Source organism: Alligator sinensis, unplaced genomic scaffold (genome assembly GCF_000455745.1).
Source record: "Alligator sinensis unplaced genomic scaffold, ASM45574v1 scaffold583_1, whole genome shotgun sequence".
NCBI lineage: Eukaryota > Metazoa > Chordata > Crocodylia > Alligatoridae > Alligator > Alligator sinensis.
Genome location: NW_005841983.1, coordinates 698,934 through 718,865, shown reverse-complemented (window position 1 = coordinate 718,865; position 19,932 = coordinate 698,934). Strand labels below are relative to the sequence as shown.

At 42.6% G+C, this 19,932-nt stretch overlaps 2 protein-coding genes across 10 annotated transcripts in view; one reads left to right on the top strand and one right to left on the bottom strand.

Annotated features, from left to right (window-relative positions):
- PDHA1 (pyruvate dehydrogenase E1 alpha 1 subunit) overlaps positions 1–6,946 on the top strand; it is a 22,790-nt gene extending 15,844 nt beyond the window's left edge. For all 3 annotated transcript variants that reach the window (XM_014518786.2, XM_006021222.3, XM_025201128.1), the window contains 5 exons: positions 898–1,053; positions 1,193–1,264; positions 3,168–3,235; positions 4,752–4,860; positions 6,437–6,946. In XM_014518786.2, coding sequence (XP_014374272.1) covers positions 898–1,053; positions 1,193–1,264; positions 3,168–3,235; positions 4,752–4,860; positions 6,437–6,601 — 570 coding nt within the window. In that variant the 3' untranslated portion in view covers positions 6,602–6,946. The remainder of the gene's footprint in view (positions 1–897; positions 1,054–1,192; positions 1,265–3,167; positions 3,236–4,751; positions 4,861–6,436) is intronic.
- Positions 5,598–19,932, bottom strand: part of MAP3K15 (mitogen-activated protein kinase kinase kinase 15) — a 134,146-nt gene continuing 119,811 nt past the window's right edge. For 5 of the 7 annotated variants that reach the window (XM_025201125.1, XM_025201122.1, XM_025201123.1 and 2 more), the window contains 7 exons: positions 16,802–16,987; positions 13,099–13,204; positions 12,065–12,278; positions 9,370–9,482; positions 9,070–9,167; positions 8,872–8,948; positions 7,245–8,211 (listed from right to left, as the gene is read on the bottom strand). In XM_025201125.1, coding sequence (XP_025056910.1) covers positions 8,130–8,211; positions 8,872–8,948; positions 9,070–9,167; positions 9,370–9,482; positions 12,065–12,278; positions 13,099–13,204; positions 16,802–16,987 — 876 coding nt within the window. In that variant the 3' untranslated portion in view covers positions 7,245–8,129. Of the gene's footprint in view, positions 5,825–7,244; positions 8,212–8,871; positions 8,949–9,069; positions 9,168–9,369; positions 9,483–9,545; positions 9,827–12,064; positions 12,279–13,098; positions 13,205–16,801; positions 16,988–19,932 lie in introns of those variants that run through there. The other 2 variants (XM_025201121.1, XM_025201124.1) reach the window with 2 other exon arrangements.

Below are 19,932 nucleotides of genomic sequence, written 5' to 3'. Positions count from 1 at the left end.
TTTCCCTCTAGTTTCCTGGATCCTGTGAGGCAGAGGAACTCTTTAGGCTGTTTCTGTTTCTCTTCATCTTACACATGCTGAAGGAAAGGCTTTTTACTTATTCATATCGCTTCTGTCACTTTGGATGGACCCAGCCTGTGAAAACCCTTGTTTCTTGCCTGTGGTATTAATGAAAGCTTCCTTAGCATTGCATTGATGTTAATTGAGAAGCTTATTGGCAGCAGAAAAAAGGTGAAGAGCAGCAGTGAATCTGATCTGTCGCATTCAGTTCATTCCGATTTGAAAACCCACAGCTTATATGATTCTCATTTGGAAAGCTATCTTCTCAACTATATGGGCTGGACATTTAACCGTTAAAATAAGCAAGTTCTAAATAAGTTTGAGGCTTTAGGACTCCTGTCAATTTCTGTGAGAGGCTCCACTGTTAGCAAGTGGAGCTCCCGAGCCTTGACTCTTCCTGGGCCTTTTATTTGCATTAAGTAGTTGATGCAGTTGTGTTGGAATGTTTTATTTAGCTGAAGTAGAACCACTGCATTATTAGTTAAGTGTGTAACTGGACGTGGAGTTCATGAATGCAATCCTAAAATAGTTTCAATACGTCCGTTCTAAGAATCTTGCAACTGGTCTATCATAGCAGTATCTAGGGTTAAAGGTAATTTTTTTAAATGAGGAAATATTAAGTCAAAGTTTTGACGAAAGATAGGTCTTTTACTTTGTAATTTTCTTTCTTTCAAAGTGAAGCAACTCCGAATTAGTGTACTGTTAGTGTTACTACCAACTAGACTTTGTTGAAAGTGAAAGAGCCCTGTAAATAATATATTTCACATTTTCTTTAGTATCAGCATTTCTAGAAGTATAAAGATGCAGTTTACTTACGACAACTGCTCTTTCTTCTAGGGTCAGGTATTTGAAACGTACAATATGGCAGCCTTGTGGAAGTTACCATGTATTTTCATCTGTGAGAACAACAGGTATGGAATGGGAACATCAGTAGAGAGAGCTGCAGCCAGCACTGACTACTACAAGAGAGGAGACTACATTCCAGGGCTCAGAGTGAGAGCAATTTCCTCCTTTTTCTTATTTTATAACATAGTATGAACTAAGAGGCTGCAAATTCATACTTCATTACTTAAATTAGGTATTCTGATACAAGTTTTTATTCCATCTACTTAAAATGCTATTTTTTTAATAGATTGATGGCATGGATCTTCTCTGTGTGCGAGAGGCAACAAAGTTTGCAGCTGAGCACTGCAGATCTGGAAAAGTAAGTTACTCAGTATCCATCCTTTACCATACCATACCCTGTGCTACTATTTGCAGTTGCTGAAACTATTTTCAACATTATCAGTGAGTTTCTCTTCTTAAAATTGCTAAAATATTTATGTTAGTATTTCACAAAGGTATTTTACAAACCACTTTGTTTTAAAATAAATGCTAAACCATGTAGTTAAGGCCCTTGAATTTCACTTGTTTTAAAATATGTTCTTCAAATATGTTTTGAATGATTTCAAAACAATTTTATTCCCCAATTAAAAGATAGAGGCAAAAAGTTAAAAGATTAATAACCTTGTACTTTTAGTAATATAAAATGAAGCACAGTTGTGAGAATAGGTACGGAGAAGTCTGAAAACAAAGTATACACAGCAATGTAGACAAAATTGCATGCAGCGCTTCAACACTGAAGCACTTTCCACCTAAGATATGCATTGGTTCTCATAGAATGAAGCTGCAAGAACAACCTATCAAGGAAAGTTGTGGACACGGCTTCACAAAGTTACATCCAAAGTCCCACTTGAAGTTGTTTCAGGAGAACGACAATTTTCTGTTTTGCAGAGTAGAATGATTTAAATCATCAGTTTGTCATCAAGTAGAAATCACCCATTTTAATCAGCCTTTCCCCATTTGTACTCCTTATTTCCAAAGAAAAGCACATTCTTATTGTTTGATACCCATGTTATAACATGTCGCTTTACAACTAAACAGAGTCTTTATGCCACATTTTGTCTGTGTTTCCCCTCCTCCCCCCCCCTACCAAGGAAGGTGCACACAAACATTTATAGGAAATACATTCATATTCTTGCACATTTTAACATTTTATTTTGCTAGAAAATAGTGAATGTGTTGGTTTGCTTACTTACATAGTTAACCTTTTGCCTAGTATCTGTTAGGGTAGTAACAGAAATTTAATCCTGAGGAGATCCTAGATGGTATCTATCTCCTGAGTTGCCCACAGGGAGCTTAAGCTCTTAAAGCACAAGAACCTGTTGTACCACATGTGTGTAAAACTTGATCTCAAGCTGGCTGTTGCTCCCCTGTTCCTACCTCTTATATAGCCTGCAACTTGATTTTTTTTATAGAAGCTCATGCATTCAGCATAACTATTTTAAATGTTTTAAGAACTTACAAGAGGTTTAGGCCTTAATATGTTTGGTATTAAATTCAGGTTTCATTTTAAGAATTTGTTTTTAAAAACAAAACTTCTGAATTGCAGAGTTGGAAGTGACCATAAGGTTTACATAGTCCAACTCCCTCCACAGATGCAAAATGTGCTTTACCTGACCCATCCCAGATAGTTGTCTATCTAGCCTCCTCTCAGAAACCTCCAAGGAGGAGATTCCACAGCTTTCCTAGGTAGCTTGTTCCATTGTCCTACTGTTTTGTAATAATACATTTTTTTAAATGTTGTTTTTTCTCTATCCGGCCATGTTGCAAGAGGTCCTGTGTAACGCAAATGAAGCTAGGAAAGAGGGGTAGTTGGATTCATTATACACAAAATGAGTAGCTGATGTCAATGGGTATTACTTGCAAGGGGTAATATGCGAGTATTAGTCTTGAGCAGGGTTACAGTGCATGGGCCAAGTCTGGCCTGTGAAAAGATCTGACCTGGCTTGCAAAAGTCCAGTCTGGTATGGTATGGGGGAATGGTAGCATAGAGCTGTGCTGAGCTGTCCACATCCTACACTCCACAGCTTGCTGCGTTGTCACATCTGCACTTATCCCCATTGTAGAGGGCTGGGGATCAGCAGCAAAGGTCAGAGCAAGTAGCTGGCTGCTCTGGGAGGCGGGGACTTCTGGGTGCATTTTAAAGGGTGGTCCACACCAGCAAAAGGTTCCCAACCCTTCGTCTTGAAGGTTATGATAAACCTGTAACCTTTTTTGGTTTACAGGGACCTATTCTGATGGAGTTGCAGACATATCGTTATCATGGACACAGCATGAGTGACCCTGGAGTCAGGTAGAGTGAATAGAACTGTGTAAACTTTAATCTTCTTTGGTTAATCTTCATAGGTGGCCTGCTGAATGGAAGAATTCACATGTTTTCCCTTGTCTGTCTTCTGTTTGTGTACACCACTAAAATTTAAAAAAAACCCCTAAATTGCAAAACATTGCAGTGTTACAAATACAATAGTTTTACACTTCATTCTTAAATCTGCATTTGGGTGCCTTAAAGTTACAGTTGGAATTTTTTTAAAAGACTTGATCACACCATTTCATTTCACTTCGTTTCCCATCAACCAGTGGTGCTGTCACACTTTGCAATCTATATTGTACTCATCCTAGTAACAGCTGATTCAGTTGTTTCAACTTCTTTCCAGTTACACATCTGTAAACTCATGAGTGGATATAACCTGAAAATAATGGAGTGGTGCACACATCACTGGGTGTCTTGTTTGCTTGTAGACCCCAAATGTGGTATGAAAGAAGGAAAATGTCTGAGTCCATGTTTAAGCAAGTAAGACAGATGGTTTGGGGTGGACTTAGAAGATCCAGTAAATACAGCATTCAGCAACACTGTTTTAAAGGATCATTTTTCAGAGATCTGCATACTAAAAGGCTGAATATAGCTTGGGGAAAGTGGTGGCATTTTGGTAAATGCATTTGTCAAATACCTGCAGCTAGAGGGAGAACTGACATTTGACAGCGTTTGTGTAAATAACTATGTTAAAAGTCTGGGTGCTTAGAATTTTCCAAAAGTTCTTTTACCTTCCAAAACGAAATAGTGAAGACATACTGTATTACAGAGATATTCTCTCCTATAGATTTAACTGAATGTGCTACAGGGACCAATCTGAAAATAGGGTGTAAATGTGGGATAACTATTTTCTGTTTAGGGTTTCCCTGTGCTTCCCCTGCTATAGAAATACAAGTGTGTAGGTACTTCTTGTGAGGCTTTCGTAATTGTCCTTTCAAACTAAGTGCCTAACCAGCACGAATTAATTTTCAATAGCTTACATTAGATAGAAAAACATGCTGTTTGTGGAAACAAATGAACTGTCTAAGGCCCCTCTGCAATGGGAATTCCAGTTCCTTTCCTTAAACCAGGGATAGGCAACCCCTGGCATGAAGGCATTTTGCCTGGCACGCATGCCTCGGGGCAGTCAGTGGGGAAGCAGCTGGGCCTTTGCTCCCACAATAAGGATTGCTACCCTCATGGCTCCCCTGCCATTCACCCCTGGCGTGCCAACTTCTTACAAGTCAAGGTTAAAAGTGTTTTTTATACTCTGCTCAAAAATGTTGCCAACCCCTGCTTTAAATAGTCATCTTTTTGTTCAGTAGTTCTTAGTTTTTCTTATTATTTCATGTTATTTTGCTTAACTTTATATTCTTCAAACTGCACTGAGTATTACTACATATGCTAGACCTATCAGTCAGCCCTTGTGTCTCTGGGGTAGTGCACAGAACTTCACTACTGACTCTACAACTACATCCTTATTGTGCATAATGTGTGTCCTCTCTTATTTTTCTCCTAGCTACCGAACAAGAGAAGAAATTCAAGAAGTGAGAAGCAAAAGTGACCCTATTACTCTGCTGAAGGACAGAATGGTTAACAATAACCTTGCTAGTGTTGAGGAATTAAAGGTATTGCTGAGACCGTGGGCTGAAACATAGCACACCAATGAGCCATGCATTCCATGCAGTGGCCCCAGTGATAGAGTGCCAGTACCTATCCCCTTGCGCTGTATGAAAGGAAGGAAAAATACTCATTTGTTTTCCAAACTAAAACGACTGTTCTAACTAATGGCAGCAAAACTATATCATATAGACCAACTTACAAATTTGTAATTTAGGGGAAATGTTTTACTGGTTATATGTTGGGAGTAAAATACAATATTTCCCCCCTCCTCCCCTACTTGGGGTTATAAAAGTTCTCTAAGTGGCCTTGCAAGCCCTAGGGATTAACTGTGTTGAAGACAGGGAAAGGTCTTCAACAAAGGCAGAATTCTAACAGGGTCCCAGCAAACCCACTCTAGTATCTCCATGCATGTGTCAGATAGTTTGCAACGGCCACGGTTAAACTTTTTGTACTTCCTTTTCATTCATCTGCTCTTTATCAAGATGCATGAACAAAAGAAAAGCTTTTGTTTCACTAGTCAGTCCAACAAATCTGGGAAGAGACACAAATCAATTAGAAAGATAAAAGCCTCCATATAGCAATTCAGTTCTGAATAATACAGACATTAAGAGAACTTACACAAACGTGTGGTATGAATTACAGCTCTATTAGTTTCCTTTAACTTGTGTGTAGGTTTGAATCTGGAAAATGAAACCATTTAATTCTGTTCCTGTTTAAAGGTTCCACCCACCAGTCTTGAGAATTCCTGCTAGTGGAACTTTTATTTGAATACATTGCTTCCAAACAAAAGTAAATGAGGATCAGAAACACTTGCATGCTATTTTTCATACAAAATAGGTTATTTTCCTTGTTTAAGGACAGTTGGGGCAGAATATACCATCTTCAGTGGAGTTGCACCCACAGCCTTGTAAAATGAATCATCATGGTTGTCTTGAGCTTTGCTTCAATTTTGTTCTTTAAGCTGAAAATCTAATAATTGTTAAAGGAAAACTTAATCTTTGTAACTGTACCTAGTAATAAGTTTAGAAATGCAAAACTTAGTGTTAAAATGATGATACCAGAGTTGGTTTGTTTTTTTTAAATATAAATCATTATTAATTAGTTGGGTTAATTACCACAGTACAATCTCTGCAACTGTCTTAACAGTTCTTAGCAGTACCAGATTTCCACAATGCTGGAGAAAAAAAAGCCAAGGATACTGCTGAGTGCTTGGTGTGCTTAACTGTTTTTGCAGCTGCAGACTTTGCTGATAGGTTTGAAGGTGTCTCTAGCAGTGAGCACTGCAATATCTTAAGACTGTGTAATCATGATTGTCCTGGAAACAATGAGACTAATATACACTTCCTTTTGGCACTGTCTTGGAGTTCAGTTTGAACTAGTTAAGGCCTTTGTGTTTGATTTTACCTCTACACAAGGGCCAAATCCTGAACATGTGAATCTCTTTACTCAAAGGAGGATCTCTTAACAATGGTTCAAGTAGCATGTCTGTCTGGACAGTTAGGGGCAGAAACATTAGTTCTACACTTATAATTGGCCTTTTGTATTATCTGCTTAACAAGTTGTCTTGTTCTTTTCATTTAGGAAATCGATGTAGAAGTAAGGAAAGAGATTGAGGAAGCTGCTCAGTTTGCTACCACTGATCCAGAACCACCTTTGGAAGAACTAAGCAATCACATCTACTGTAATGACCCACCTTTTGAGGTGCGTGGCCCTAATCAGTGGATCAGGTACAAATCTGCCTGCTAAAATGAACATAAGTTACCCCAGGAGCTTGTTACATATGGCTTTTTTATTGGGATTAATTTTGTATTCAGTCTAAGAACTGTAAACTGCTCATCTTTAAAGTTTCAGTTTATTTAAAGAGCATAAAGTTTATTTTCACAGAGGGGGCTGTGTTGCTTTGGATCGTGTAAAGATAATGGATCTTACTTCAGAAGGAGCTGAATTAAGTTTATAGCAATTTAAATAACTGTTGCTTTACCCTGTTTCTGTGGTTTTTTTGGATTGCTGTATTTATGAGTTATACAAACTAAGTGTCTGAAATAAAATCATGGTATGTACAGTACACAGATATTAGCTGTTACACTAAAATGGCCTGGCTGTTTGCTTTGTGTATACAGGGTTGGTGCTGTCATTTATTAACAGATTCAGGCTTTAATTTATTAAATATTATTAAGGAGCATGATTGTCAACAAAATGTCCAGTGAATAAAAACAAAACAACACTACAAGCTTTTAAACTCTAAGAAACATTGCATTGCAAAGAGCAATTTTTCCTTTTGGTACCATAAAATGTTGATTGTTTTAATATATACAAACTGCACAAATATGTAACATCTCACCATCACAGAAAATCAATAATATCCCCTTTAAACTACTTCACACTGACACATTTGCTTCTAATCAAGTCTGTACCTTTGGGAACACAATTGTACAACACATTTAAAAAACCAATTAGAATACAAGGTATGTATTTAAAATACAGATTTCAAAGTGCAAAATTAAATAGTTTTTTTCTGCTACAGTTATTCTTATATTGACAAATAGTCAACTTCTTGATTACATTTTTACAAAAAAATTATAAGTTTAAGTGCATCATTAGAAGTGGTATTACAGGAATTAAAATATTAAGCATCTAGAAGGTAAAACTGCTAATACTGGCCACATATAGCCATTCAGTTTCTACCAGGAGAGTCACTGCTCTCCCAGTAGAAATGAGCGTACAGATGTTCAGAATTTTTCTCCCAAAAATGGCCTGTGCAGGAGAAAAGTAACTTGGAAATAACCAGGGGTAAATATCTGACAGAAGCTGCAGCAGAGTCCTGCAGAATGCCAACATGCTTTGCTGCTAGCTCTACCACATCCTCCCAGAGGCAGTGTCACTTAGCTCTCTTCTTGGCTGGGGCAGTAGAGCCTTCTTCCCAATCCTCTTAGTGTGCTGCAGGGAGACACAGTCTGGGTCAACCAATCGGGGTCACCCTGTGCACTACTGTTATCTCTTGCCAGACAGCCTGGGGAGCCTGTGGTTAAGTTTTTCTACCATGATCAACCAGGGCAAATTCTCCCAGATCGTTTGAATGTGTGTATGCAGCCACTGTCTTCAAGAAAGCTGTGCTAATATTCACTGTGCATTATACTAATAGTTAAACGGGGCATTTGGTTGTGCAAAATCCTCAGGACCAGTATACATACAGTATATACAACCTTTAGCATAAGAATTACTTGGAATGTATTTCAGTGTTTCATTCCCCTTACTTGCTCTCTCAATCAAAGACTTAATCTTCTGTGTCTGTGAGCTTATCACCCATTTGTCTATGGCTTAATATTGCATTCCAAATTCTGCAGACCAGACCACCACTATAAAAAAAAAATAGGGAATAAATCACTGAATTAGGTGCCATCTTTTAAAACAATACAATACTTGCAATTATAAAGTGCCTGGGAGTAGTAAAGTAGGTTGGTTGGTTGTTTTTTTCTGGATAGCTCCTATGCTCACAAAAACTTTTAAAAAAAGGGATCTGGAAAACCTACTTGTTAAAAGGAGAGAGTTGGCCAAAACAAGCTGGGAATAAGGATCGTTATTGGTCACTATTTGATTACTGGCCAATAATCTTTTTGAGGTTAAGATGAACCATTTTAGTTAAACTCGTTCATTCTTTCGGTAGCAAGTAATTCTTTAGCACTTCTTCCTTACTAGCTCAGGAAGAGATCTGCCACTGAACAAAAAGTAAATAAGACTGACAAGCTAGACCAGATCCAGCAAACTTAACAGTTTTATCCAAAATAGGCCTTGGTGTCCAAACCATCACATTCCTCCAGCCCTACATAAATAGCACTTGCTTTTCTGTTGTTCATAATATAGGCATACCAGTTTACTATTATAGTAAACTTCAAAGACTATTTAAAGACTTTTTTCTATTAAATAAGTTAATGATGAAAAGGACCTCACACTAAAAAAAGTTTAAGACAACAGGCAAATGGCTACCAGATTTCTAGAGGTATTCAACAATTCCTTACCGTAGTTTGAGGTATCTCAAGTCTTCTTTACCGATATTATTAAGGACATCGTTGAGAGTATAATCCTCTTCAGCAAACTGAAAAACCAAGTTGTTCTTAGAGTAGTAGTTCACTGATTGCAAACTGATTTTAATAAACAGCAAATAGGCTGTTTACTTTTGCTTTTTACTTTTGCTCTGTGGACTTCGTTTTTTTTACCTTCTTTATTGCATCCGAGTCCACTCCTTGCTCATTCAACCAGTTGATGAGCTCTGGATCTACATTCTGGCTGACATCTGATAGAGGCTCTTGAAATTCTGTAACAGAATCTGAGTTACAGTTAGGCTGCCCTTTGCGTGTTTACTGTTCTATGTCCCTGGATAGGCAGTCTCTCAAACTATTCCAAACCCCATATTAAAGCCAGATGAAATTACTTAGCTCATTTGAGTGTTTAGTAAAAACTTCTATCTAAATCCTTACTGGTTGGAACCGAGCAGGTAGCAGACATCTATATCCTACCTGCAGGCTTGGACTTTAACTGAAGCAGATGTAACTCCAGGGTCCGCTGCTCTAGAGTTTGTCGTAAGAGGGACTGATATTCTCTCTCCTTCTGAACCAAGTTTTCCAAAAGCCTGTTAGCCAAACAGGTCATTTAAGGGAAAAGTTTAAAACAAAATATTCACATTTTCCAATGATTAACTTGAACAAACATACAAGGATTTATTTGATATGAGAAATCCATATTCTTGAGTTATTTTCCCATGCATCCACTCCCATTTGATGCCAAATACAAACACAGACTTCACTTTTGTTAGCTGCTGTCTCTGGGCTGAGGACTAAACATTCCTGATCACATATTCAGAGATTTTGCTGCTGGGGCCTTGTCCCATGTTCACGTTCAGTAGTTGTAAATCCTTGGAAGGTTGTGATGCATTAAAGTTAGCATTGGAATGCACTGACCTATTAAAGTTGGTACCTGTTAGGAGAGGAAAAACTTTGCAATGCCAGGGCCACCCTCATCTGAGATAGTATTTGAACATGCATCTCCAACTTGCCAACATCCTGCTTTAATCGCTAGGTCAGAGCCCTGGCCCCACATATCTCCTCTTGCTGCCTAGAAGGACAGCATCAGCAGGATGGCTGTCTGGATGTTAGAGGACAGTGCTGTTCAGAGATACAGATTCAAACCCACTTTTGAAGGGTGCCCAATATCTAGGTCTTCTACTTCCTCGGCAAAAGACTTAGCATTTGGTGGCAGCAGCTGCCTGGTGGTGTCATAGGCAAATAGCTACTAGCTTATAATGCTGCAGGGCCGCTGCTGCCACCTTCTCCATCTGAGAGCCACTGATCTTTGGCAGACACCATTTTGTGACATTTGCACGCCAAGCTGCTTGTGTGTCAACATGGCACATGGAGCAGGATTGCAATCTCTGCATAAATACCAAAAATGGTAATTACACAGCCGGGTAGCTGTCATTTGAATGTGTACAATTAACTAGTATTCTGTCTTTAGTTACTGCCATTTGATACTAGTCATGAGAACTCATGCACACAGAGGGATTCTACAACCGGCACCCTTACTTCAGACTGCTAATTTGTAAATAAATTGTGCATGTCTGCACAGAGTGGGATCCTGACACTTTGCTGTTGCAGGTTGCCCTGCAAGATATAGTGCTTAGTTTATTGCTGAGTATCAGGGCTGTGCAAGGCTTCGAACAGAGCTTCGGATCCGGAGAAGCTTTGGATGCTTCAGGGTCTGAAGCAGCACATCCGGGTCGAAGCGCTGGCCTCGTTAGGCTTCCCAAAGTGCTTTGGAGCCCCCTTGGAGATCTGGCCATAGGGTATAACGGGGAAAAATAAAATATCTATAACTTTGTTGTTTTTTGTCCGTTTTGGATTAAATTTTCAGGAGTGGTAGACTCTCCAGAGAGGATGAAGCATACCAAGTTTCAAGAAGACTGGTGGAGGGGTTTGGGGAGAACGACACCCCAAATTCTTGAAAGCAAAACTCATTGTCACATCTAGGCATTACAACATAGTGGGGTGAAAACTGCAGGAGTGTTAGCCTATGCCGAGACCACAAAGTCTGCCAAGTTTCAAGAAGATCAGTGCAGGGGTTTGGAGGAACTGCTGTTTAAGACGATTGGTGCAGGGGTTTGGGGGAACTGCCCCTCAAGCTGCGGACAAGCAAAACTCGTGCCATGAGTGCTTGTGGGACTGACTGTGTCTGTCTTGGGGCGGGGAGGGGAGACACTGCTGCAGGCCTGGCTGCTAAGCTACTGTGTTACCAGTTACCAATCAATCATGATTCACTCAGGGACTAGCTCAGTACACAGGACCTAGCTACTACATAACGACTTAACGAGCATCCATTAGCACCTACAAAACCAGGCTAAGGAGAGGAAAGAATCAAGACAGACACTGTCTTGGCACGAGTTTTGCCTGTCAGCAGCTAGGGGTTCAGGGCCCCAGAACCCCCCTGCACCTATCTCGACAGCTGGCAGGCTTTGTGGCCTCAGTAAGAGCTACCTGCAGTTCTCACCCCCGTGTTGCAACACAAGCCGTGACATGAGTTTGGCTTTCAAGAATTTGGGGTACAGTTCCCACAACCCCCTGCACCGACCTCCTTGAAACTTGGCAAGTTTCATGCTCTCAGCAGAGGCTACCATCCCTGCAAGTTTCATCCAAATCAGACAAAAAACAAAGTTATAGATATTTAATTGATTCCCCATTATACCCTATGGCGGGATCTCCGAGGCGGCTCCGAAGCTTCGGAGCCACTTCGGCTGGATCGAGGCTGAAACCCGGTCTGGAGCGCCGGATCGGATCGCGGTCATCCGAAACAGCTGGATCAGATTGCTGCCAACTTGCACAGGCCTACTGAGTATTTTTCTAAGTCCATTTAGTGAACTACAAATTCTTCTTTGACTAGAGTGGGGTTAGCAACATACAGCCTGCAGGACTTGGCCTGCGCAGCAGCCAGGAGCCACAGCAGGTGACTATGGCTGGAGTGGTGGTAGTGCAGGCTAGGTTGGAAGGGCCCATGCTCAGGAGCTAAGCTCCGGTCAAGTGGCCCCTGCTCCAAAATGCTGCTAACTAGTGGATACTGCAGTGGGTGAACAGGTCTATGAAGAAGTATTCTGGAGTATGATTTATCTTTGCAAGGGTTTTTCCAAAGAGCACATAGGCTACATCAGGTCTGCAGGAAAGTTACCTGTTGGTTTCTTGTTTAATTTTGCCTAATTCCAAGCTCAGCTGCCGTTGCTTTGAGTCATAGTATGCCACAGAACTGATCGTGTTCACTCCAGATGCAACAGCTGGCTCCTCATTTCCATTTTGTTCAGCTGGCTGGTAGTTATTCTCCACTTCCTCTCCATCTTTATCCACACCTTCAGTCTCTGAGGCTGGCTCAAAGTGAGCTCGAAGCTCTGCACAAAACAATGAGGAAGTCACTACAGTAACACTATATTCAATAAACATCACTGGACAGCAAGACCACTTCCAGGGATTTTTCAGCCCCTAAAGTAGCACAGTTCCCTGTTAATTAAAAATGCTGGCACAGTTCACTAAAGGGGATTTTTATCCTGAAAGTTTCCAAATGGAATGTACTTTACAATACTATTTATTGGAACAGAGACCAGAAATGCGGAGTGGAATGTAATAGTATGAGATTTAAATACTTTGCGCGGTCTGTTATGTTAATCAGACCACAGACTTTATGACATCAGTTCCAAAAAGGATTAGAAAGAGTGGCACTATTAGCTTACATGTAAACAGGTCTCTATCCTATAGAATTTATGATCTTCTTACAGACTGGGAAATATACCTGTGACGTAGCAGAATTAATGAATAATTCAAGCCAGTTGCATGCCCTCACAATACTGTTTATAAAATGGGGGGGGGGAAAAGGAGAGTTGTAGAAACCACCTTCCTCCTGCCTTCTAATGTAGGGGTAAGTTACTGCCTAATTCTAGAAGCTTTTAGATTTAGGTTTTCCCCACCAGTCAGTCAAACATGAGTAAAACCTTTTCCTTCTGCAGAATCAAGGTCACTGGCAATATACAACGTGGTAGTTGCAAGGTTGTCATCCACACGACTGAAGAAAAATCACCCAAGTTCCTATTTCCCCTCTACAAAAAGATCCAAAACAAGATGGATTCATCAGCTGGAAAAAAGTGCATGTGTTTGTGATGACCAGTGCCTGGAACTGTGCCATTCAGGAAACAGTTCTGGGAGGTTTAAATTTACCTGGAATAAGAATAGTGACTGCGGCTTGGACTGCTCGGCGAATTATATTATCCATTGCAAACATCCAATGAGGCCTAATTAAATGATTCCTCAGTACCTTGTTCACCTACAAATACAGAAACAAACCAACAACCAGGACCTTTACACCACAGACAGCTCTTACCTTTAAAAATTCAGATCCAGTGTAGAAAAGGAACAGCAATCTTTACTGTATTAGTCAGCTCAGTCCTGCTCTCACCCCCCACCCCCATCTCTTACCCCCCAGCAGCCCACCAGGCTGTTTGAGGTGGGGTCATTCTACAGCCCTCTTGTTGGACCTGGGCCATGAAAGAATTCAAACTCTATTGGATTAGAGGAAAAAGGAAAGAGCACAGAAGCAAGTCTAGTGCTTAGGGCAGCTGATTAGCCAGAGAGTGGTCTGGGTTTGGGAGTATTCCCAATAATATCTGTATTTTATCCCGCTGCTATTTAATGCAAAAAAACAGCCATCGCCCTTGGAAGTCTGACTCTTACACGAGCTCTCTCACTTGGGAAAGTGTATTAACCACTACAATCCTCTTCTCCTTTCTGCAGTTTCAAAAAAAAAAGTAGCACTGCACTTTCATCTTGCAGGGAGTCCAGTCCCATCAGTGTGCATTAAGCATGGTCTCAGGAAGCCTAATAAATTGAGCCCCACCAGGGAAGACATGGGGTAGGAGTAAGCTGAGGTCTTAGCTCCTTGGATTGGGGCATGTGAATAGGTGGCACGTGAATAGGTGGACCTCAAGATGCTCAAGAAACCTGAAAGTGAAAGGGGGGAGGTGGGAGGTGAGTTCAGGAGCCTCCAGGCTCAGTCCAGCAGCTGAGCTGGAACAATTTGGACTGCAATTTTTGATATTGGAACTTTAATCTTGCTTTACAGACCAGGATCTTTTTATTGATCTAGACCAAACAGATTAGACTTCACCAGGTTAGGAAGAACATATCCTACATCTCCCAGGTGGTGATAAAGTACAATGCTCTCAGGAGCCTCTAAGGCAGGGCTGTCCAACTTCTAAAGTGTCCGGGAGCTGCATACTGTGCAGGCCACACCGGCAAGGCTGCATTGGTGTGAGCTATGGGCCCCTGGCCCACACTCTACTCCCCCACACTGTGTATAGGCAGCTGTTGCACTGCCTCTCCCTTCGCCCCCATGCATGTGGGAAGCCCCCACCTTAACTCCCTCACTGCACTGCACCGCACCATAGGCTTCACCAGCACTGTGTGCTCAGCCGCCCCACTCCCTGGGGTAGCAGCAGCTGAAGCAATGGGGAGAACATCAGCCAGGTAGGAATCCCTTGCACACCGACCCTCATGGGCTGCATACAGCCCACCAGCTGGACAGCCCTGCTCTAAGGTATCTGACATTCAGCATTTCTAGCACTGCTAAATGAAATGATGCAAGACTAAAGATGTAGCATCCATTTATAAAGCACAAGCTGGTTGAACTCTCTCCAGTATCTGAGCTGATAAATAGTCTAGAGGGTTTGCAGATGAAGGAAAACTGACAAAACAGATCGAGTCTAGCTACAAAAAGATGAGATCATAGGCATAAGGGATCATTATGAACGGAGTGCAAAGTTCCATCTAGTGCTGCTGGAAAGGAAAGAACTCTGGCAAAGGGGATTACACTCAGGTCTCTCTTTACGTGAAGGTTGCATTTAAAAAAACCCTAGCATAAAGTGAATTCACATAAAGCGAATCCATTATTACATGTAATTAAGAGGGATACATACCAGCCTCACTCTACTGCCCCCCCCCCAAACCAAACCATGACAAATTCAAACAGCAATCACACAATACAATAACTGCTGCACAGAGTGACTGTGAGCTCTGCGCTGCAAGCAGCAGCACGCGCAGCGGGTGCATCGCCAGGGCAGAGCAGAGCAGGCTGAAGAGGCACCTGGGGGAGGGAAGCAGGGTGGCAGGGAACACCGGCTGCTCGCTGCTCCTGGCTCTGCCCTGCTTCCCTTCCCCAGGTGCCTCTCCAGCCTGGCGGGCATGACTCAGTGCGGCTGGGAACAGCGGGGCTGCGTGGAGAGGCTATGAGCTCCCTGCTGCACCAAGTCATGCCCACTGGGCTGCGGAGGCACCCGGGGCAGTGAAGCAGGGAACAGTAGGGCCGCGTGGAGAAGGTGCTCACCCTGTGCTGCAAGCAGTGGTTCATGCAGAGGGCACATCGCCAAGGCAGCACAGGGCGAGCACCTTCTCTGTGCGACCTCACTGTTCCCTGCCCCCAAGCCTCTGCAGCCCAGCGGGCATGACCCAATGCAGCAGAGAGCTCATAGCCTCCCCGTGCAGCCCTGCTGTTCCCAGCCACACCAGGTCATGCCTGCCAGGCTGGAGGCACCTGGGGCAGGGAAACAGGGCAGCAGGGAATGGCGGCTGCTCATCCTGTTCTGCTGTGGGGACGTGCGTCCTGTGCCTGCTGCTCTTTGACAGGTGCAGCCCCACGCCACAGGAGGTGCGTGGCCAGGGCAGCGAGGTGCGGGGCCCTGGGACCAGGCAGGGAGAGGAGCTGAGCCGGACCCAGGATTAGGGTCAGGACCCACTGCACCCGTGCGTCCGTCCCTTCCGAAGTGTGTGCAGCAGCGAGGAACTGGCCCTCCTCCTCCACCACCACCAAGCCACCAGAAGCTCTGTCCTGTGCCCCGCCAGGGCCCTGCAGCTGCATACTGCAGTCCCAGGCCCCAAGCACGCCCCGGTTGGACAGCAGCCCCAGCCCTGCCCAGCTCACTCCCTACAGGGGCCTCTTTCCCCGACTTACCTGCTGGAGCTGCCCTCAAGGCTACTTAGGGCCACATGCATGTACTATACATGCACGTGGCACCCCCTGTCTCCACCTTCTTTCTGCTTCCCCCCAACTCCCTGCAGGCTGCAACTCTGCCAGCCTGCAGGGAACTCATTGCTGGCTGACTTCGCATAAGATCGGATTCTTCTCACACAAAGCAAATTTCTGGCATAACTAAGGTCGTTGCATATAAACAAATTCGCACAAAATGAATTCACATAAAGAGAGACCCAAGTGTATATGGTTTGCTTTGAAGAATTTGATTATTTTTTACAGAGAACTTGGTGAGTGGACTTCAGTCGAAGTGGCCATGGAGCCAAGTACTCATGTATTTGAATAAAAAAGATAATTACATTAAATTTCAAGGGAGCATTTGTCTTGTGCTTAGAGTAGGCAGCCAGCTTTAGGAGGGGTCATCAGGGGCTTTCACTGGTAATGGATACAATACTGCTGCTACTGCCACTCTGCGTACCAAACTTCAAGCACTGATGGCCTTGGCCCTTTGGGGAAGCCCATGCTTCAAAGGCTCCAGGTAATGTTCAGTATGCTATAGGAAGTTATAGCCACTGTGTCAACAGAAGCCACCTAGCATCAGTGGCTGAACATAGCAGCACAGCACTCCTTCCCTCTCATCCATAGCCATGGTCTCCATGGCACCTCCAAAAAATCCTTGTCTGGCACACATGCCCATAGGGAACCAGGGCTGGAGAATGGCTGTGCAGAGGATAGCATTAAGAACAAGCAGAGGTGGAGGCAAGGAAAATAAGGCAGTGTGGGGAAGGCACAGGGAATTAGCCTCTGGGTATAGGAAGGGAAGTAGTGAGGTGTTGTTTCTCAGACAGGGAATTTTCTCTTCCATCTATTTCTAGGTTCTGTAATGAAAGTAGGACTTACTGCATCCTGAAAGCCAAACAGAACCAGGTGAATCTGGTTGATGGAAGTGCTGTCAAAGTCCAAATCCATTTTCAGCTTGGATATAGTGGAGGCCATCACTCTGTGCTCAGGAGAGTGTATGAAGTCCCTTAAAATCCCAATGATCTGCTTGATGTGAGGGACTGACAGCTGCAGTTCTTCAGAACTCTGCAGAAAAGGGATTCAATGCATGATGCTGAGGCACCCATGAGCAAATACATCCCATATAAAAATGGTTTGAAACCAGTAACGTCCCAAGATTACAATGAAAAACTCGCTCATATTTCTCAGACAGCTGCATCAGAACTTCAACCCCTACTTAATTTTCACTGTACTCTCTGCTCTTTTTAAACCTTCACAGGAATTGTAAGGGTTACTTCTGGAAAATAAAAACCAGGTGCTAGTGGCTGTCACAGGAGAGAGACAGAGATTTCTATGGGTTCAGGCAATAAAATGAGAAAGGGTTAATAATTGTTTAGTCAGTGCCCTCTATCTTTGCTTCCCTATATGTACTTTGAGCAGCTGGCAACACTCAGGTATGTCCATGCACAAGATGGGCTCACTTGCTTTACATTCAGTAGAATTATAAGGAATGCAGACCTTTGCCATTAGCGACTTGTGAAAAATTAAACAGTTTTAAGAGTTTATTAAATAAAGGATTTCCCCTAAGTCACCACATGAAAACTAGTGTCAGTAGCAAGGATCAAGTTAATCACAAAGCTATATTTTTTTCTGTTCCCAACTTTGCTGCCCCCACTCCAATTAGCTTTCCTGAAATTTTCTCCAATTTACTGTAGCAGCACTAGAGGGCAGCTCCTCCATACCCACAGTCAATACTGTCCTGCATGCTTATACTAGCCAGTGAGGCAGATGGCAGAGAGTTCATTAAATTCCAGGCATCCCATTCCAGGGAGGGGGAGAGAGGGGGAATTTGGCTCTGTTTGAAGACATTTCTATTTTCAATTTGACTATAAAGTCATCGTGCCGGTGCATCCACCACTCAGGACCCTGTCTGAACTCAGTGTAGCTTCTCTACTAATATGCAGATAATTTTCTAAAAAGAAAATGCATCTGAATCAGGAAAGCTGCACTGGCCAGGCTAAATAAATAAAATTGTTTTAAAAGAGTCTATATTTATAAGTCTATTAAGTGAAAAGAACATTAAACCAATTTATTCATCACCACTTTTCTTGTTATTGCATGGTTTTGTTTGTTTTTTTTACATTTTTTTAATAGGAGACATTGCTTTGGATCTCCTGATTCATCTCTGGTGAATACACAGCTTCAAACACGCCATTTCTTACGTTACTAGTTGTACTACTACTCCACCAAGAGGAGTCCATGCCAATGGATGTGGAAGCCCTTGGACAGAACAATGCAGGTACAACTTTAAGTCAACAGGGTACCACACCTTGGCTGTAACACACCTAATATCCATGGTGCTAACAGACTTAAGGACACAGAATTTGTGGGGATAACTTTGTATCTACAAGGTATTGTGCTCCACAGAGAAGTGGCACAGAAGCTAAAGCACAACCTAATAGTTTTCACTCAGTTTGTGGTCTGATGAAAGGATTCTTTCCTTCCAGCACCTGCAGTTCACAGCCTGACTGCTCAAAAAGGATTTGTCCCTAAGGGAGAGACCTTTAATTCTTCCAGTATTTTCCAAACATCTGGTGTTCAGCTGTGATTTACATGTTGCTTCAGAAGATGGCACTCTTCCCTTTAGTAGAGCACCACAGCAAGGTCCTAGTATAATGTTAGGGACCTTTGCATCATCTTTTTTGCTTCTCACACAAGTAAGGGTATTAAGCCCCATTTTCCTGGCCAGTTGCCATTGCTGCCTACCCACTTCATGTGTTCTAAATGGATAAAGCATTTGCCATGAAAATTATGCTAAAATGCTACAGCTGTCCATAACACTTCAGGCAAGATGGCTCTCTGTACAGGCTGGCACTGCTGCTTACATTTTTATCTATTTTTTCCAGATAAAAGGTTCCTCCTAAAAATCAACCCCATGCTTTGGGGTTTTAGTGCATGTGGTGCATAAAGACAAAGCCATGCAAGGTGGTGTGTTCCCATTTACTTCAAGGAAGAACACTCCAAAAAATAACATCACACATAAGGGGGATTTTGTACGCATATTTCAATGTAAAAATCATATCAGAAAAACAGGGGAAAATAAAACCAGACAAATACACCAAATGCATTTTACCAAGCTGCTAGCTTGCTGCAGAAAAGATGATGTTTCTCTTTAATATTTTGAACTTATACAGATATTTTGTACCTTTGGACTCAGTTCTCAAAAATTCATACCAGGCTTTCATCTTACCAGAGTATGTGCTCTGAAACTCTATAACTCCATAGTTCAGCACTTTATTTCTTTCTCATAAGAGATGAGTCCAAATCAAACTGGACATCGTACTCTACAACCTGACGAACTGAAACCTGGATCTTGTAAAAAGGCCTTATCTTTAGTCTGAGTCAAATGTGAGCTGTAGGAGATCCCCAGTATTTTGAGGATTAATATTTTCTTTGGCAAAATGTCAGACTTGTAACAAGAGGTTTGTTTTTTTCCTGTTTGACTCTCATCAATCTAAGATCACATACCATAACAGGGCTCAGGCCCATGCTACATTTTTAGGTCTCCAATGGCCTGGGCACATTCACATATGCAAGCATGGGTGCTTGCAGCAACTCAAATAGCAGAGGCACAAATTTGCACTGGAGATTTGTGCCTTAGCACACATGCCTGAACATGCTCTTTGGTGTGAAGCAAATTGTGCCACTTGGGGCAAACTGACCCTGCCCAGCTCCTCCAGGATCTGCAGCCAGGGGAGGCTAGAGACTGTAGTATAAAAAGCTGTCCTGGAGAGCAGCTCAGGACTACTTGCTCTCAGGAGCTTCTGAGGCCTAGCCAGTTGACATATGGATGCAAGCCCCTTCTTCCAACTGGATTACTGCAGCAGCCCTGCCAGCAGGTCCCATCCTGTCTGTAGCTGGGCACACAGGGTGCAAGAGGTGGGGATGATGTGGGGTATGCAGGAGGGGGGTGAGAAGGGGTGTGGGGTTCTTGGTTGGATGTGTGGGGGGGGTTGTGGGTGCAGGTATAG